Here is a 15,846-nt window from a genome sequence, read left to right as displayed (position 1 = left end):
GGCAAAGTAGGGGCGTGATCAAGTTGTTTACAGCATTCTCGTGAGTTCCAACCCTACTCAACTACATGCACCTGAACTCTGCCACAAGGCACGTGGGGCCACGTGTTCAGACCATAGGTTCAAGCTTACAACCACAGCCGTTGGCTATAATTGTGCTGGGAGGGCCCTGCCCTCCAGCTGGGACTTGCACGTGGCAATGAGAGGACCCCGTCCTTTCATTAGTCCGAGGCTTGAACCTGGCCAAAACACTGTAGCCGTGCCCCACATACAAGAGTTTTATACCCGTGTTTTATGTGGGGGAAAAATCTGGAAACTTACAGTGTTTCCACTATAAGTTTCCTCAGTTGCACAGTGTCAGAGAATTGGGATTCAGATTTCTTAATTTCACACAGGCAGGTTCCCCAAACATGTCCATTGCCTGTAAGAGATAACTGATTATTTGCAGATCTGTTTGAGATTCAGTTTTGGATTTCTAGCACAGATATGGTAACTTACAGACAATATTGAGCTGAATTTGCTGAAACGAGAAAATTACATGAGCTAAAAGCAGAGGCTTCTGGTTTCCTGGAAAAGGGCAGGACACAAATTTGTTGTGTCACCTCAGGGTTTTCCTGTCTCCAGGCCTGGGACACGTGCTGCTGCCATCCAGTGTGGGTATCTGAGCTCCTGCAGGGGGACTGCTCATCCTCCGTTTTTATTCACTGAGGAGCCTGCATGGCTGGGCTAAGGATAGTGCATTTGCCTGGAACAGGAAGCATGTGCTCTCAGATTGGCTCCTGCCTTCTTATCAAACTGCGTGACGAGGAGAGGGCTACTGACTAGGAGAGGAGGCAACTGTGGGAAGAGACCTGAGACCAGGCGGCAGTTTCAGGGGGAAATCCCCTCCCACTTCACATGGAGTTGTATGCGTGTGTTGCTCTTTCTTGTAGAGAGGATCTGTTGTTTTCACCAGATTGTCTCCAAGCTGTGTTTGCATTCGTTTGAGAAGGATGGGGACTTTAAAGTGTAGAACCTGGAGCCGATGACATTGATACGCATCCTGGCAATTCTACCTTTTGTCCGTTTAGCCTTGGTCATGGTCTTGAACCTGACTAAGCCTTAGTTTCCTTGGCTATAAATGGGGGTAAGAGTCCTCGCTGGTTTGGCTCAGTGAACAGAGCATCAGCCCTTGGACTGATTCCGGTCAAGGGCACGTACCTTGGTTACAGGCTTGATCCCTGGCCCTGGTCAGGGGGTGTGTGGGAGGCAACCAATCAATGTGTCTCTCTCACGTTGATGTTTCTCTCTTTCTCTCTCCTCCCATCCCTTCCACTCTCTAAAAAAATCAGTGGAAAAATATCCTCAAGTGAGGATTAACAAAAATAAAATTTTTATAAATGGGGATGATAATCGTCTATCTCCATTGTGAGAACTGTGCCAGGCATATACGAAGTGCTCACAACATTAGCTCTCGTTGTGACTGTTGTTAATGTTGTCTGTAGACAAACGAGGGCAGGAGAGCGAGAACGTAAGGCTCCTTAACCTTTCCCTTCGAGAGGAGGGCTGACCTACCCTGGTTCTAGCTTTAGCTCCAAGAAGGCAGGACCTGGTGCAGCCGTTACGCGACAGCACAGTTTACTGGTGGATGACTCGTCATGGGGGCTTCGTTTCATGTGAGAAGCAGAGGAAGTGAGTGCGCCCAGTGCTGAGGGGAAACCACTAGCAATCGCATCGCCTCCCATTTGTTGGCGGGATGCGGGGAACCGTGCACAGGCCGTGGCGAGGTGAGTGTCTCTGACCCTCAGAGGAGCTGATGCGCACCTGGGACACAGGAAGAGAACGTGAGGGGCCTGGGAAGTGGCACAGTGACATTCCTGGTGTGCTCCTCAGGCTGTGAGATACTGGACAAGTAGCCTGAGAAAAGCAGAAGAAGAGATGATTTCTCCAAGAAGGCAGATGACAGGAAGAGGAAGTACCAGGGAGGGCTCCCTGGGTGGGGAGACAGGAGGAAGACATGAAAGCTGCGGTTATTGGAACGGGAGGAGTCAGAGAAGCCAGGGGACTAGATGACGTCAGGGAGAACTTGGTGGTAAATAGCACTACAGCAGAGCAGTCAGAGAATGAGTCAAGGAAAAGGCTTTGGGGTTGGGTTTTAAGAGTTTTTGGAGACGTTCGGAGGGGTGGAGGATGGTGGTAGCCCAGCGGTCCTGTGATGCCTCTTCAGTCCTCAATCCCTTCAAATGCTGGGGGGGGGGGGGGGGGGGGGATTGTAACTGGGACGGTTGTGGCTGTAAATCTTGCAGCATAAGGTGTTAGTAATGTATTATAAGAACAAATGTGTAAACCATAAACACAAGAATAAGCATAAAATATTATAGGGAATAAACTGCATGGGAGATGGCGATGAGAAATGTGAGGCTCCTGGGCAATTCTTCAGGGGTGAGTGGAGTTTTAGGAAAGAGGTTAGGGTTGTGGCTTTTTTGGAAAAGAAGTAAAACGGTAGCCGGGAAGGGCAGCTCCTGGCACGTGCAGCATCTTTGGGCCGGTCTGAGGCGTCAGGCCAAGAAACAGCGCGGCCTGCCACCCCCTCCGTGGGGCTCTGGAGGAGTGATCAGAATGAGGCTTTGCCTGAAACGGATAGGAGTGATGGTTGGGGTCAGAGAGAAGTCATGGAATTTCTGCGGGAAAACAGGACCTTGGATGACACCTGAATTTCCCTCTCCTGTCCCGCAGCAAGATCCTGGCAGATTCCTGTGCTCAGACTTGCCCAGGGAGGGGAATTCAGACTGGGGTGTCGCCTCCTCTCCTGAGCCGAGGGGGACAGGCTTCTGGACTCGCAGCAGGAAGTGCAACTTCTCCTGCTGAACTTCGTTGTGGTTTGATGGTTTAAAGAAACGCAACCCGCAAATCAAAGCATCTCTCTTTCCCTACCACACTTTCCACCCTGCCTGTCTCCTAGTAGACTTACCAGGGAGACAGTATCTTCTGTAACTTATTTCTGAAAGTTCATATCCAGCTCTAAGGATGCTCTCAGCAAAAGGTGCAGGAGCAGGAGTTGTGTCCTCACCACGTACTTTTGTGTTTACTCTGGAGGAAAAAGGACCCCCTTCTCAGATCACTGTCCAAATGTCTGTCTCAGAAGTGGTGATTTTGGTTCCCTTCCTCTGGTTGTGGATTGTTTGGGTTTTTTTTGCGGGGGGGTTGGGCGGGGGGGGGGTGGTGCGTGGAGTTAGCATCCAGCCCGTGCTTTCTCCATTCTTCTGAATACATACACTTGACATCTGATTTAAAGAGACAAAAGACCTCTTAAACAGACCCTATGCAAACTAGGCACATGGCCATTGATATGGGGGGGCGGGGGTGTGAGCAGATGAAACTGGTTCCGAACAGCTAGGTGCCTAAGCTGATTACACGCTGTTATCTGTTGCCAGAGCCATAGCTGTCTGCCTCTTTGCTGTTGAGTGTTCTGTTGGAGGAAGCCGAGCCCCATGAAAAAGACTGAATTTGAGTTAAGACCTGGATTTGAGTGTGGGCTTTACTTACTGGCTGCGTGACTTTACACAGCTCTGCCTGCCTTATTATGTTGTGAGGATTAAAATCAAAACAAGGATAGTGGATATGCAATTGTATTGTGAAGTGTCGGGTCCCTACAGACGTGTGTGTGTGTGTGTGTGTGTGTGTGTGTGTGTGTGTTTTGCTTTCTAAAGTGTAATACATTTAATAAATAATAAATATATTTAGTAAATAGTACAATTAATATTTACATTTAATAAAATTCCAAAATCAGAATACAAAAACATATGTAAAGAGGAGTCTTGTTTCCTTCTCTTCTCTCTGGCTACCATTTCTGTTCGTTTCTCTTACATTTTCCAGTGTGTTAGTGCACCAAAGGTAGTATTCCTCATACCCTGCTTTGCATCTTGCTTCCACTTCACTTACCCGGCATGTCTTGGAGTTTCCTTATCAGTTCGTTTCCACGCCACTGCAGCTTCATCGCCTTCCATTGTCTGTACCATAGTTTATTTAACCGGTTCCTGCACTAACAGAACTTGGGTGTTTCCAGACTTTTGCTGAAACAAACAGTCTTGCAGTGAATTTATGTATATATACAATGCTGAGGATAGTGCATGACACATAGTAAAAGCTAAACAAGTATTGTCATTGTGGGTAAGTAAATACAGAATGCGTGTTTTATATTGTGTGCATGCAAGTACTGTGTGTCTGTAGGATAAAGTCCCAGAAATGGCATTACTTAATGTAAAGGGTAAATAGATGCATTTGAAATTTTTCTCGGTATTACAAAATGCCATTCATAGGGATCGTGTCATTTTACACATTTACAACATACTTCGTCAGCGATGTTCAACTGGTGTATGTATACCACAAGAACTTTTAAAACATACGTGTGTGGCGGTACACTGGTTGACTGTTCAGTAGTTGCCAGATATTTCATGTTCTAAAAATTCTTGTGGCACATCGGTTGAAAATTGCTGCTCTCTATAAATGTAAGGTATTAGGGCATGATTTATGCAGCGGGTACCTAACAAGTGGTTGATAAATTGTCACTACTTAGTTATCTGTTAAAATTGTGTATGTTCATAATTGGGGGCTAGACTGTGTCCAGGCCTTAGTGAATGATGAGTTTTTCATTGAGACTGTGTTTCTAATGTTTTCTTACCACTCAGCCTACTTTTTTCTCTTATTTTTTCATTATCATAGCAGAAAAATGTTTATATAATACCAAATTTGGAAACCATAAAGGAAAAGATTGATAAGTTTGACTTCATAAAAATAAAAAGTTTAGTAGATTCGAAGATATGAAAAGCTAAATTAGAAGGCAAATGACATAACTGGAAAAATGTTTGCAACCATTATTATAATGAAGGATGTTACAAAGATTTAGTTACAAAAATGTTTATAGCAATGTTCTTAAGCATGAAAAGGCAATCTAGGTTCCAGCAGCGGGGGATTGATGTACATTTCCGATTACCCATATAAATTCAGCACCTAGACATTATGATGTAAATAGATATACTAGTAACTTTGTTTATCAACATGAAAAGAACAATATTGGAAAACAGCACGTGTGGTACTTTGTAATAAAGGAGTGCGTATATCTCATTTTTATTAAATGTATTGAGCCTACATGCAGAAACTATCCAAGATCTGTGTAAAATTGGAAGAGGGCTTATTCCATTGTAGGCAGTTTTAAAATTTACATTTGTCTTCTCCTCTTTCTCATCCACCTCTTTCTCCTGCTCCTCTTCTTCCTTCTCCTCTTTCTCCTTCTCCCATGTTTCCAAAATTATTTATAACGAGCATGAATTATTTGGGTAATCTTTAAAGGCTAAAAAAGCAATAAAACATTCCAGACATTTAGAGGAGGGAAATCACCCACCCTCCTGTATAAAATTATAATTTTATTTTTTATGCCCCCCATATATCTCAATTTGTAACATAGTTGTAATAAAAGAAGATATGCTGTTTTTATGTTCTTTACTTTTGTCACTTTTAAACGTTTTCCCATGTTACTCCACAGTCTCCACAATGTCGTGTTAAACGACGAATGTCCTGTCGAGTGGCTTCTCACTGTCTTTTAGGAAGTTTAATTGTGACATAAGTGTCAGTGGGGATTTTGCCTTCTCCCCGGAAACCTTTCTTCGGACTGGAGTCCTCACGGGCAGGTGTACGATCTGTGGTGACTTAATGAGGCCCAGGAGTCCGGCTTCCTTACGTCCACGCTGCCAGGCAGGTCCACAGAGCAGAACACAGGCCTCGATTTCCTCACACCCCTTTTGCAAAACAGCAGCAACAACCAAAATTACCCACACGTAGTTTGTTAGTGGGTGAAATACTGCATAGAACCAAGCCAGGAAATATGTAAAATATATCTAATTTATAAGTGATAATATATTCGTCACCTTAATCTCGTCTTAGATCTCTGGTAGGATTTCAGAAAACTTTTCTGAGCTAACGTGGCCACTTTGATTGGCGGCAAGTTGCAGCCTCTAGCCCAGGGGTGGGCAAACTTTTTGACTCAAGGGCCACAATGGGTTCTTAAACTGGACCGGAGGGCTGGAACAAAAGCATGGATGGAGTGTTTGTGTGAACTAATATAAATTCAAAGTAAACATCATTACATAAATGGGTACGGTCTTTTTTTTTTTTTTAGTTTTATACATGTCAAACCGGCCGGGTCCGGCCCGCGGGCCGTAGTTTGCCCACGGCTGCGTCTAGCCTGTAAGCCCTCTCTTTGGCTACTAGAAAACGTCCTTCCCCAAGGAAAAAGGGAAAGAAAAGAGAAATCTGGTGCAGGGATCCCCAGGTTAAACTTTCTCTGAAACTAACGCATTTGGAACATTCTGTGGCTGCGTGAACTTGGCCTGACCGTTCTAGAGCCTGATTCGCAGACACTGTTTCTCCCTTTACAGAAGATGCTGCCCTGTCTCTTACAAACACAGAACCATTGCCGGCTTCTTTGTGGGGCTGTTTACTCATTTGACTTCTCAGTGTGTGTAAACAAGGCATTAAAGTTCAAACAGAATTTAATTTCTCCGTCGTTCCTGAAGCCTACTTCCTTTACCCGCTCATCTTTCTGTTTCCCTACGTGTAACCTTGGCGTCCCTGCAGCAGACTTGCCTTTTCCTTTTCCTTGGGAAACATCTTTTTCCGATGGCCAGGGGGCTTCCAGGTTAGAAGCCGAAATTTTCCTTGGATAAAATGGCCACTGAAAAGCGGCCTTACACAGCCCTCACTTGGCTTTCAGACATACTGATCCTAATCTTCTCCGTCCAACCCCAGGACGCGCAGCACCGACAGCAACAGCAGCCACAAGTTCATTATCTGCTCGGACCGCAATTACTTGGCAGCCCCCTAGACTATGAGGTTTTTGTGGGCCCCAAAGAACTCATATCCTGCAGAGAGAGACTAATCTCGGCAGGTCCTCCCGGCAGGGACACTTGGAAGGGAGGGTTGCGATTGATAGGAGTTTTAATTTTGAGGACTTAATCTGATCGGCTTTTGGAACAAGATGTGTAGATGTACTTACTGTCCATTTTCTCTGTGTAGTCTCTGAAGACTCATTTGATGGTGCGGTGATAGTATTGTCATAAGGGCACAGAACGTTATTACATGGCTCTGCCCCTGCCCTTCACCTGCCTCACTGTCCAGGGCTACTCTGAGGATTTATTCAGCCTGCACTGTGGTAAGGGGAGGACGACCCATGTCTCAAGTGGTGCCATGCTTAGTAATCTGGTCTCCTGCCCACTGGAAGCTCCTCGTTGGGAAGGCAGATACCGAGTTCCTTGGCCGTTACTTAAGATGCAGTAAGAAACGGTGCAGGCTGGCCCTTCTAGCTTTGGTTGCTAGAGCTCAGTGGCAGTAGCTTAGGTGATGGTAGGGGCCAGGTCCTGACTGCCTGACACAAGCAAAGCCAGGGACTCTGGGATATAGAACAAAGGCAGAAACCAGAAGCGGCACAGGCTCCGGGGTTTGTCTGTGCCCCCTTCCCTGCCTCCTGCTGGGGGAAGGAGCCCTGGGTCCGGAGGCTGGCCCCAGGGAGCAGGGTGTGTGCCCTTAACCGCCTGGGCCTAGGACCGGGAGCTCCTTCCAGGGCATCTGCTGAGGATGGACATGCGGGGCCACATCAGGATGAGCTGGCCTTGACTTCTGTCAGAGACCAAGAGCAGAGCTGGGTACAGATGACCTCACAAAGCAGCTGTGTCTTCAATTAAGTAATGTCCGCGGGCACACCATTTAGCTCACAACATTAGACTTGCCATCATGTCGCTTTTAATGATTTAAAACAGCCTTGCTTTTAGAGCAGCAGTTCTCAGGGTACGATCTGAGGACCCTTTCCGGGGTCTGCAAGGTCTTCCCTCTCCTCTGTGTGAGGTCAGGTTTTCTCCATCAGCTTCAACCAGAACAGCAGGCTGAAGACAGAGGCAGATACAGGAGTCCAGCTGTCTGCTGTGAAGCCAGGCATTAAATTATAAAACAATACCACTCTCCTAGCTAAAGTTTATTTTACTTTGGTGAATATAATAATTTTTTCCTAAAAATGTGTTATTTGTATTTATAGTTCTTAAATTCTTATTTTTATATGCATTAATATTTTAAGCTTTCTGTTTAATTTCTATTATGGCAAATCGCAGTAGTTGTAACCCACATACACAACGTTTTGGGTTCTCAATGTGCAGTCTTGGTCCTGGGCACAAGACCTTTCAGACCTGCTGCACTGGAGGACACCTTAGGAGAAATACCTGCATCTTCTCTCCCTTTCTCTTCGTCCTGCGTAGTGAGAACTGAGACAGCACAGACCTAGATCTGCTCAAATGCTTTCAGAGAAAATTGGCTTGTGTCTGGAGTGGAGGCCAGCCAGGGTCAGATGACGATGACGGCGGTGACCGCTAGTCCCTGAGTCCTTGGATGTGGAGGCTCCTGCAGGGCCCTGGGTCTTTCGCTTTAATTTTCCTCTTTATGTTTACAACCGCTTGGGTGAAGCATTCCCCCCGTTTAACTTTGTTGGAAGTATGTTCCTGAAGGGGAATCTGTGCTGTCCTGAGATACAGGTTAATCTTCCTGAGGAACAGGAGGTCTCCAGGATGGAGACCACTCTTTCTTTCAGCCCAGCTCTCAGCTGGGAGGTTAGTTCAGCTGTGTCTCTGGAGTCCTGCCCACAGAGAGATCCACAAACGAGGCAAGAGAGGGTGAGCAGCGGTCTCAGTCTTCCAGTTCTGCCTGCTCCTTGTCACAGGTTTCCTCCAGGAAAGTGGGGACTGTGCTATTACTTGATTCCTATAGTATCATCTGCAAATGAGTGGCTACTTGGGAATGACCCCTTCATGGCTGTGGCGGGACAGAGAGGAAGGAAGGAGAACAGCCTGTGATGCTGAGAAGGAGGGGAGGGGAGGGATGGCACTGGTGACCCTAGAGATCATATGAGCCCCTCGGTGTGGCTGTATGAACAAGAAGCATTTCCAGCTGCCCTCTGGGGGCATCCATTCACCTTCAGTGAGGCAGCCTGGACGGTGCAACAGCACAGAACCTGGTAGCAGCCTAGGTCCCAGCCCAGCTCTGAACCTCAGCTGTGTGACTCTGAGCCCCAGATTTCTAATTGGTAAAAACAGAGCCACGCCTGTCCTGTCTGCTTCACAGAGTCGCTAATAAGGCTTAGATTTGGTGAGATTATGGCTGGGAAAACAAAACACAGGTACAGACACCGTTTGTGAAAAGGCTCCTCTATAGTGCCCACACAGTGTCTGCTGCTTGATCCTTGCCCTCTGGGCTCACGAGGCTTCTCTTCCTCCAGGTTACCTGTGCATGACTGACGAGTGGTTCTCCGAGTATGTCTACGAAGTGGTGGTGGACCGGAAGCATGTCCCTGAAGAGGTGCTAGCTGTGCTGGAGCAGGAGCCTGAGATCCTGCCCGCCTGGGACCCCATGGGGGCTTTGGCCAAGTGATACTGCCTCCAGCTCTCTCCTCCTCCCACGGGACCTGGAGTAGCGGCCAAGGACAGATCCGGGAACTGAAGCCAAAGTTACACAGGTGACTGTGCGCTCCCACGGGACACAGTCAGACCCTTGGATTTCTCCTCCAGGAACCTCGCGGGGAAGTGTGCTTTCTGTTGAAACAAATATTCTTAAAGAAAATAAAGGGAAGGATCGGGTCGCACTATCTGTTCTCCTCATCTCCAACAGCTCAGGACCTCTTCGCATTTTAATCCGATGTAATTGTGTGTCTTAACTCTGTCAGGAAGGTTTGGTTCTGGGTCTGCTTCAGTAGGACAGGAGAGGATGAGCAATTGAGGAGCACGGAGAGAAACGGACCTATTTCTCCTCGTTCCTAGAGTAGAGTTGGGGGAGGGTTACCCTATGATTTGAGCTCTCAGAACTGCATGCTGCCTGACTGTATCACCGTCCCTCCCAGATGGCAGTCACCGAATTCAGTTTTCTCAAGGGAATTTTATGTCTCTAATAGCCCAGGGTGGGAGGTTGATCAAGTCCAACATGATTCCTTCCTATTGTTCTGAACTGTGGGGGGCACAGCTCTACTTGAGTCGGAGTTAAGTAGAGGCTTAGAGAAAGCTGAGAGAACAACCCAAACCTTATCATGGTCTGAATTACAGCGATTAGGAGGTGCTCTAGCCAAACCGTTTAACTTCCGCCTCTGGACTTGGGAGCTGGGTGGGCAGGAGAAGGTGAAACCCATGCTTTCTGACAACTAGATGGTGCTGAGAAGCTTTTGAATAAAATACTTTGTTAAACAGAGTAAGTTGGCTTCTTTGATCTCAGAAGTGTTTCTTTATTTAGCTACAGAGGAAAGCAACCGGTGACTGATGTTCTACAAAGTGAAAAAGGGGCAAGATGGGTCAGGGCTTTCCTGCTTCAACTTGTCTTGGGTCCTGGTCCTTCCGGCCTGTGTGATCCCCAAAGGTTCTGCGAAGGGCTTCCCAGCACCGTGTTTAACCATTCTCGCACCCAGATCCTGAGTCCTGCGAGGGTGGAACGTGAGGATCTGCATAGCTCCACCTGGGAATGTGCTGGAGATGATGTATTTTACTGACACTGAGCCTTCCTTTCACTGAGAGCAAATAAGTGTAGCCCCCTAATCAATATTTCCATCAGTGCCTGCGCCCCTACCTTTCTGGCCGTCGGAGAATCTTCCCAGTCCCAGTAGGGCACGTTGTCTCACACAGCACTTTCCAAGATAACATTAGGTAAAGGCTCAAGCTTTAATCACAGTGCTTACAATGGTCTAGTAATCCTGCCCCAAGCAGGATAAATAGGTCAATTCCTAGACACATCATGGCGAAACCTTAGAACAGGTCTTAGAAGCATCCGGGAAGAAAAAGTTAGATTGACAGCTGACTTCTCACCAACTCTATAAGCCAGAAGACAGTGAAATATACCTTCAAATACTATGAAAAGTTAACTGTGAACCTAGAACTCTGTATTAAACAAAACCGACAAGAACAAGGGTGAGCCTGGCTGGTGTGCTCAATGGTTGAGCATCGACCCATGAACCACGAGGTCACAGTTTGATTCCCTGGTCAGGGCACATGCTAGGGTGTGGGCACAATCCCTAGTGTGGGGTGTGTAGGAGGCAGCCGATCAGTGATTCTCTATCATCATTGATGTTTCTATCTCTCCCCTTCCTCTCTGAAATAAATAAAAATATTTTTTTTAAAAAGAACAAGGGTGAAATGAAAAACATTTTAATGCAAGAACTGTTGCCCAAATAGAAAGGAAATGATCCCATATGGACAGTCTGAAATGCAGCAAAAGTTGTAAATCAAAGAAAATGATAAATACATGTATTATCTAAACCAAGCATGTCAAACTCTAACATGGGCCAAATAAACAAGCTTTAATTTTATGTGGGCCGCAAAAAAAAAGCCTCAATTTTCATAGAAATATAGGTTTATTTTGATAGAGACATGCTGAATACAAGGGCTGAAATAAATGAGTAATCGCTAACATAAAATAATAGAACATTTTAATAAAAATTAATATTTTTTTCTTGAACATTAACTTACCAGACACTGAATAACTGCACAAATTAATAAGCGTAACGCAAATAAACCTATTATTCTTGTTCTCTGAAAACGGAATATTTCCTGTTGCGCACACCAAACAAGTCAGTATAAGACTGATGACATGTCAATCGGCTGCTAAAACTTTCGCTGCTAGTATTAGTGGAGAGAAATGGTGCGCCTGCATGTAAGGCGCGTAAGGGAAATGAATGCAACACGATTACAGTAATTAGTCATTAGCGCACGCTGTAGTTCGTTATTAATTATGTATAACAGGATCTTGTAAAAATTAAGTTACGAAATTTTTATTAAAACGTTTCATACATACCGTTATAGTGGCTGGGCTGCAAAAATATTCATTGTGGGCCACATGTGGCCCGAGGGTCGTAAGTTTGACATGCTTGATCTAAACAACGTGACTATAGGTGAGCATAGAGTTCAAAATAAGATAAAATGAAAATAGGTGATTAGGGAGGGAAGTGATTAGAATAAACATTATAAAGTCCTTGTCATTCAAGAATAAGTTAAGTATATTAACTTTAGCCTTTGGTATGTTCATTATATGTGCTAAAAAATTTCTAGATTAACTACTAAAAATAAACAGGATGTAGTTCCCAAGCAAGACTATAATCAATCCTTAAAAAGACAGGATAGGGAGAGAAAGAAAAATGCAAAATATCTAAAATAAGAGAGCAAAAATAATTTAAATGTGTCAATAAGTACAATATACATAAATGGGTTATATGTTCCAGAAAAAAGACAAATTGTCAAACTGGATTTTTAAAAGAAATTCAGCAATAAACTGACAAGAGACAATTTAGGACCTAACAAAGGATAAGAAAGATAACAGGCAAACATCAAATTAAATCTGCTATAACTAATAACCAGTGCCCGGCTGCAGTAGCTCGGAGGTTGAGCATGGACCTATGAACTAGAAGGTCACAGTTCCATATGTAATAAGAAAGATGTGCAGTAATTAAAACAGGATCAACAAAGCCATAAGTTGGGTCTTTAAAACAAAACCAAACAAATTAACATCTTTGGCAAAACTTCAAAAAAAAAAAAACCACAAAAATTTAAAAGGATATAATTATAGATGCAGATATTTGAAAAATAGGAGATACTTAACTTGGTCAAAAGTGACAATAAAAGGATTTATTTGGAAGAGAAATCCGCAGCTGGGCAAGGACAGGAGCAAAGAAATAATGAACAGGAGAGCAGCTAGAGGTGTTGGCAGACTTAGCAGAGCTGAAAAAGTTGAATCCTGAGCCAGTGGTGGAGACAGCCAGGGACAAGCCAATTTACTTTGCATAATCCCCAAAAGCACAGGTACTTCCTCTTGGAATTGGGAGGGTTATGAAGGGTTGAGAGTCTGTTAGATCCCCTCCCTACTTTGTGCAGCTAGGTAACTGTCCCTCCCTGCTCAGCAGCCAACTGGATTTACATTCCAGAGGGAAAAAGCTTATGGTCTGGAGGTTGGAAAGAGCTGAGGGTAAAAGACCATTGGGATTAAGTGAGTATTGCATTCTCAATGTTCTCAGTCATATTCGATTCCTAGTGCCCAGAAGATTGGAAGTCTTCTCTGGAAATCCCAATGAGCCCAAGAGGAAATTCATAAAGAACTATTTTATGGCATCAAGAATTATTTTATGAGGCTGGTATAAATAACCCTGACAAGAATAGCAAACAAACAAACAACAATATGCAAATCTCACCCCTAAACATAGATGCAAAAGTCCTAAACCAAATAATATGATAAACCAAACCCTACACTATATATAAAGATAATCTTCATAACCAAATACTTCATAAAAGCTATTTCTCAAATAAAATTAGGATCCAGCCTGGCCAGCGTGGCTCAGTGGTTGAGCGTTGACCTATGAACCAGGAGCTCATGATTTGATTCCCAGTCAGGGCACACACCCAGGTTGCGGGCTCAATCCCTAGTGGGGGGCGTGCAGGAGGCACCCGATCAATGATTATCATCATTGACGTTTCTATCTTTCTCTCCCTCTCCCTTCCTCTCTGAAATTAATAAAAATATATTTTTTTTAAAAATATAGGATCCAGTGGGGAGAAACAAAGGATGTTGGTGTGTCTTCTCTGATGAAGAGAAAGGGAAGCGGGAAGATGTTAAATGTCTTCTCCTATAACTCCTTGGGATGATACTCTGACCTCTGGAAAGTCCTCATCAGCCCCAGGACTCCTCTTGAGACAGGGAGAGTCATGTTCCAAGAAGCCAAGCCCTGATAATGACCCTGCCTTCAGGATGTGGTTGCTCTGGCTTGTCCTTAAAGGACAGCTTGATTCCAATTTGCTGTTGGCAGGGCCTGGGCACTTGCAGGGAACTCGCATTCCTCCAGGCGTGTGGTGGGCGTGCACGTTGTTGCCGACTACGCCACGGTCGTTGGTTAAGTTGGGTTTTTTTCTTTTAAGTAACTCCAGATGAGCATTCTCATATTGAGGACAACTTGTTCAGAACCATGAAGCTGCTTGTTCCTCCGAAGGGTCTATGATACAATCGATTGGAAACTAGGAATAAACTGGTCACAGTTGTTTTGTTTCCCCTTTCCCACATTCCCACAAAGGGGAAGGGAGCAAGGGCGGGAGGGAATGTGCCGTTCTTTGGGAGCAGGGTTGCGTGAAGATGGGAAGCCCTCCTGCACTCTTCTTCCTTGGTACAATTTGGACACAAATTGCCCTCTCTCTTCTCTAGAAAAACTCTAGTTCGGTAGCTCTTCTTTTTGTTGTTGTTGTTGTTGTTGTTAATCCTCTCCTGAGAATGTTTTTCTATTGATTTTTAGAGTGGAAGGGAGGGGGAGAGACAGAGAGAGAGAGAGAAACATCAGTGTGAGAAAGACATTGATTGGTTGCCTCCTGCACACACCTTGACCAGGACCAAGGATTGAGCCTGCAACCAAGGTTCATGCCCTTGACCAAGGATCGAACCTGGGACCCTTCAGTCCTCAGGCCGATGCTCTCTCCACTGAGCCAAATCGGCTAGGGCTCGGCCGTGCCTGTTGAAGTGGATGGAGTGGGCTCTGGAATCATCTCCCAGGCTCCTTCATAACTTCGCTTTTATTTTATTTTTAAAATCAGCTGCTGTACAGAGGCTGGGTGGGAATAGGGTGGAAGTCCCAGCGTGTGCTTGACTTACCATCTTAGCCTCCCTGCATCTCACATGGCAGGGGCCTCACAGGTTCCCTCACCCACACTTCTCCAGAACAGACAAGGAGTCCTTTAAGTTCTACTTGGACGCGTTCAGTGACAGGAACACACAGCCTCCTCCCTATGGCCCTGGCACTCAACTTCCTCACTGACCTTCTTGTTCACTCTGCTCCAGCCAACCCACTTTGCCCCTCAGACACACCAAGCTTACTCCCGCCTCCTTGCTGTTCCCCCTTCCTACAGCTCTCCCATCAGGTCTGTGCATGGCTGGCTTCTCATGACATGGGTCATGGCTGGACTGTCAAGGCCATCCTGACACCTTATCTAAGTACCCAGAGTTCCCTTCCTGCTGCCTCCACCACGTTCACACCTGTCACTCTTTATACTGGGCCTGGGGTCTATTTTCTTCACAGTGTTATCACTTTCTGAAATTATCTTCCTCTTTTTTAAAAAAAACACACACAAATTCTCCTAGGCCTCAAATAGCCTCTGTCATTTTTTTGGTTTTGTTTAAATATATTTTTATTGATTTCAGAGTGGAAAGGAGAGGGAGAGAGAGATAGACACATCAATGATGAGAGAAAATCATTGATTGGCTGCCTCCCACACACCCACGATGGGGGACCAAGCCCGCAACCCCTGGCATGTGCCCTGACCTGGAATCCAACCATGACCTCCTGATTCATAGGTTGATGCTCAACTACTGAGCCACACCGGCCGGCCAGGCTGAAACTATCTTTATTTGTATGTTTATGTGTATTTTCCCCAAAGACGATGCTCCCTGTCAGCAACTCCCTGGCAGGGGTTTTGTCTGGCTTACCCCTTTATTCACAAGTCAATGGTAAGTATGGTTGGCTGAGCTAGTGAAAATGCCCTATATTCTGACATCTACTCTCAATTAAAAGTTTATACATAGATCCGAAGCCGGCTTCCCTGTAACTTGCTCGACAGGGATGAGCAGAACCAGAACAAAGGCCCCGTGACCTTACTTCAATGCTTAGCAGAAAGGCCTAGATTTCGTGGAGGTGACTGGCACCACGGGAGTCGACGAGGGAGGGGAAACCACAGCGGCTTGTCCCTTTTACCACTGCAGGTACCTTTCTCGTTCCAAATCCGCCCAGCACCCTGGGGCGCTCAGGGCCTTTGGACGCAGTTAGGCCTGCTG

The 15,846-nt window shown here is 45.5% G+C and overlaps 1 protein-coding gene across 3 annotated transcripts in view; it reads left to right on the top strand.

Annotated features, from left to right (window-relative positions):
- Window positions 1–10,248, top strand: part of BLMH (bleomycin hydrolase) — a 42,408-nt gene extending 32,160 nt beyond the window's left edge. For 2 of the 3 annotated variants that reach the window (XM_036340869.1, XM_036340868.1), the window contains one exon: window positions 9,290–10,248. In XM_036340869.1, the coding sequence (XP_036196762.1) occupies window positions 9,290–9,304 (15 nt within the window). In that variant the 3' untranslated portion in view covers window positions 9,305–10,248. The remainder of the gene's footprint in view (window positions 1–9,289) is intronic. The other variant, XR_004972894.1, reaches the window with a different exon arrangement.
- The last annotated feature ends 5,598 nt before the right edge of the window (window positions 10,249–15,846 follow it).

This window comes from Myotis myotis, unplaced genomic scaffold (genome assembly GCF_014108235.1).
Source record: "Myotis myotis isolate mMyoMyo1 unplaced genomic scaffold, mMyoMyo1.p scaffold_m19_p_17, whole genome shotgun sequence".
Classification (NCBI taxonomy): domain Eukaryota; kingdom Metazoa; phylum Chordata; class Mammalia; order Chiroptera; family Vespertilionidae; genus Myotis; species Myotis myotis.
This window is presented reverse-complemented; position numbering and strand designations above follow the sequence as displayed.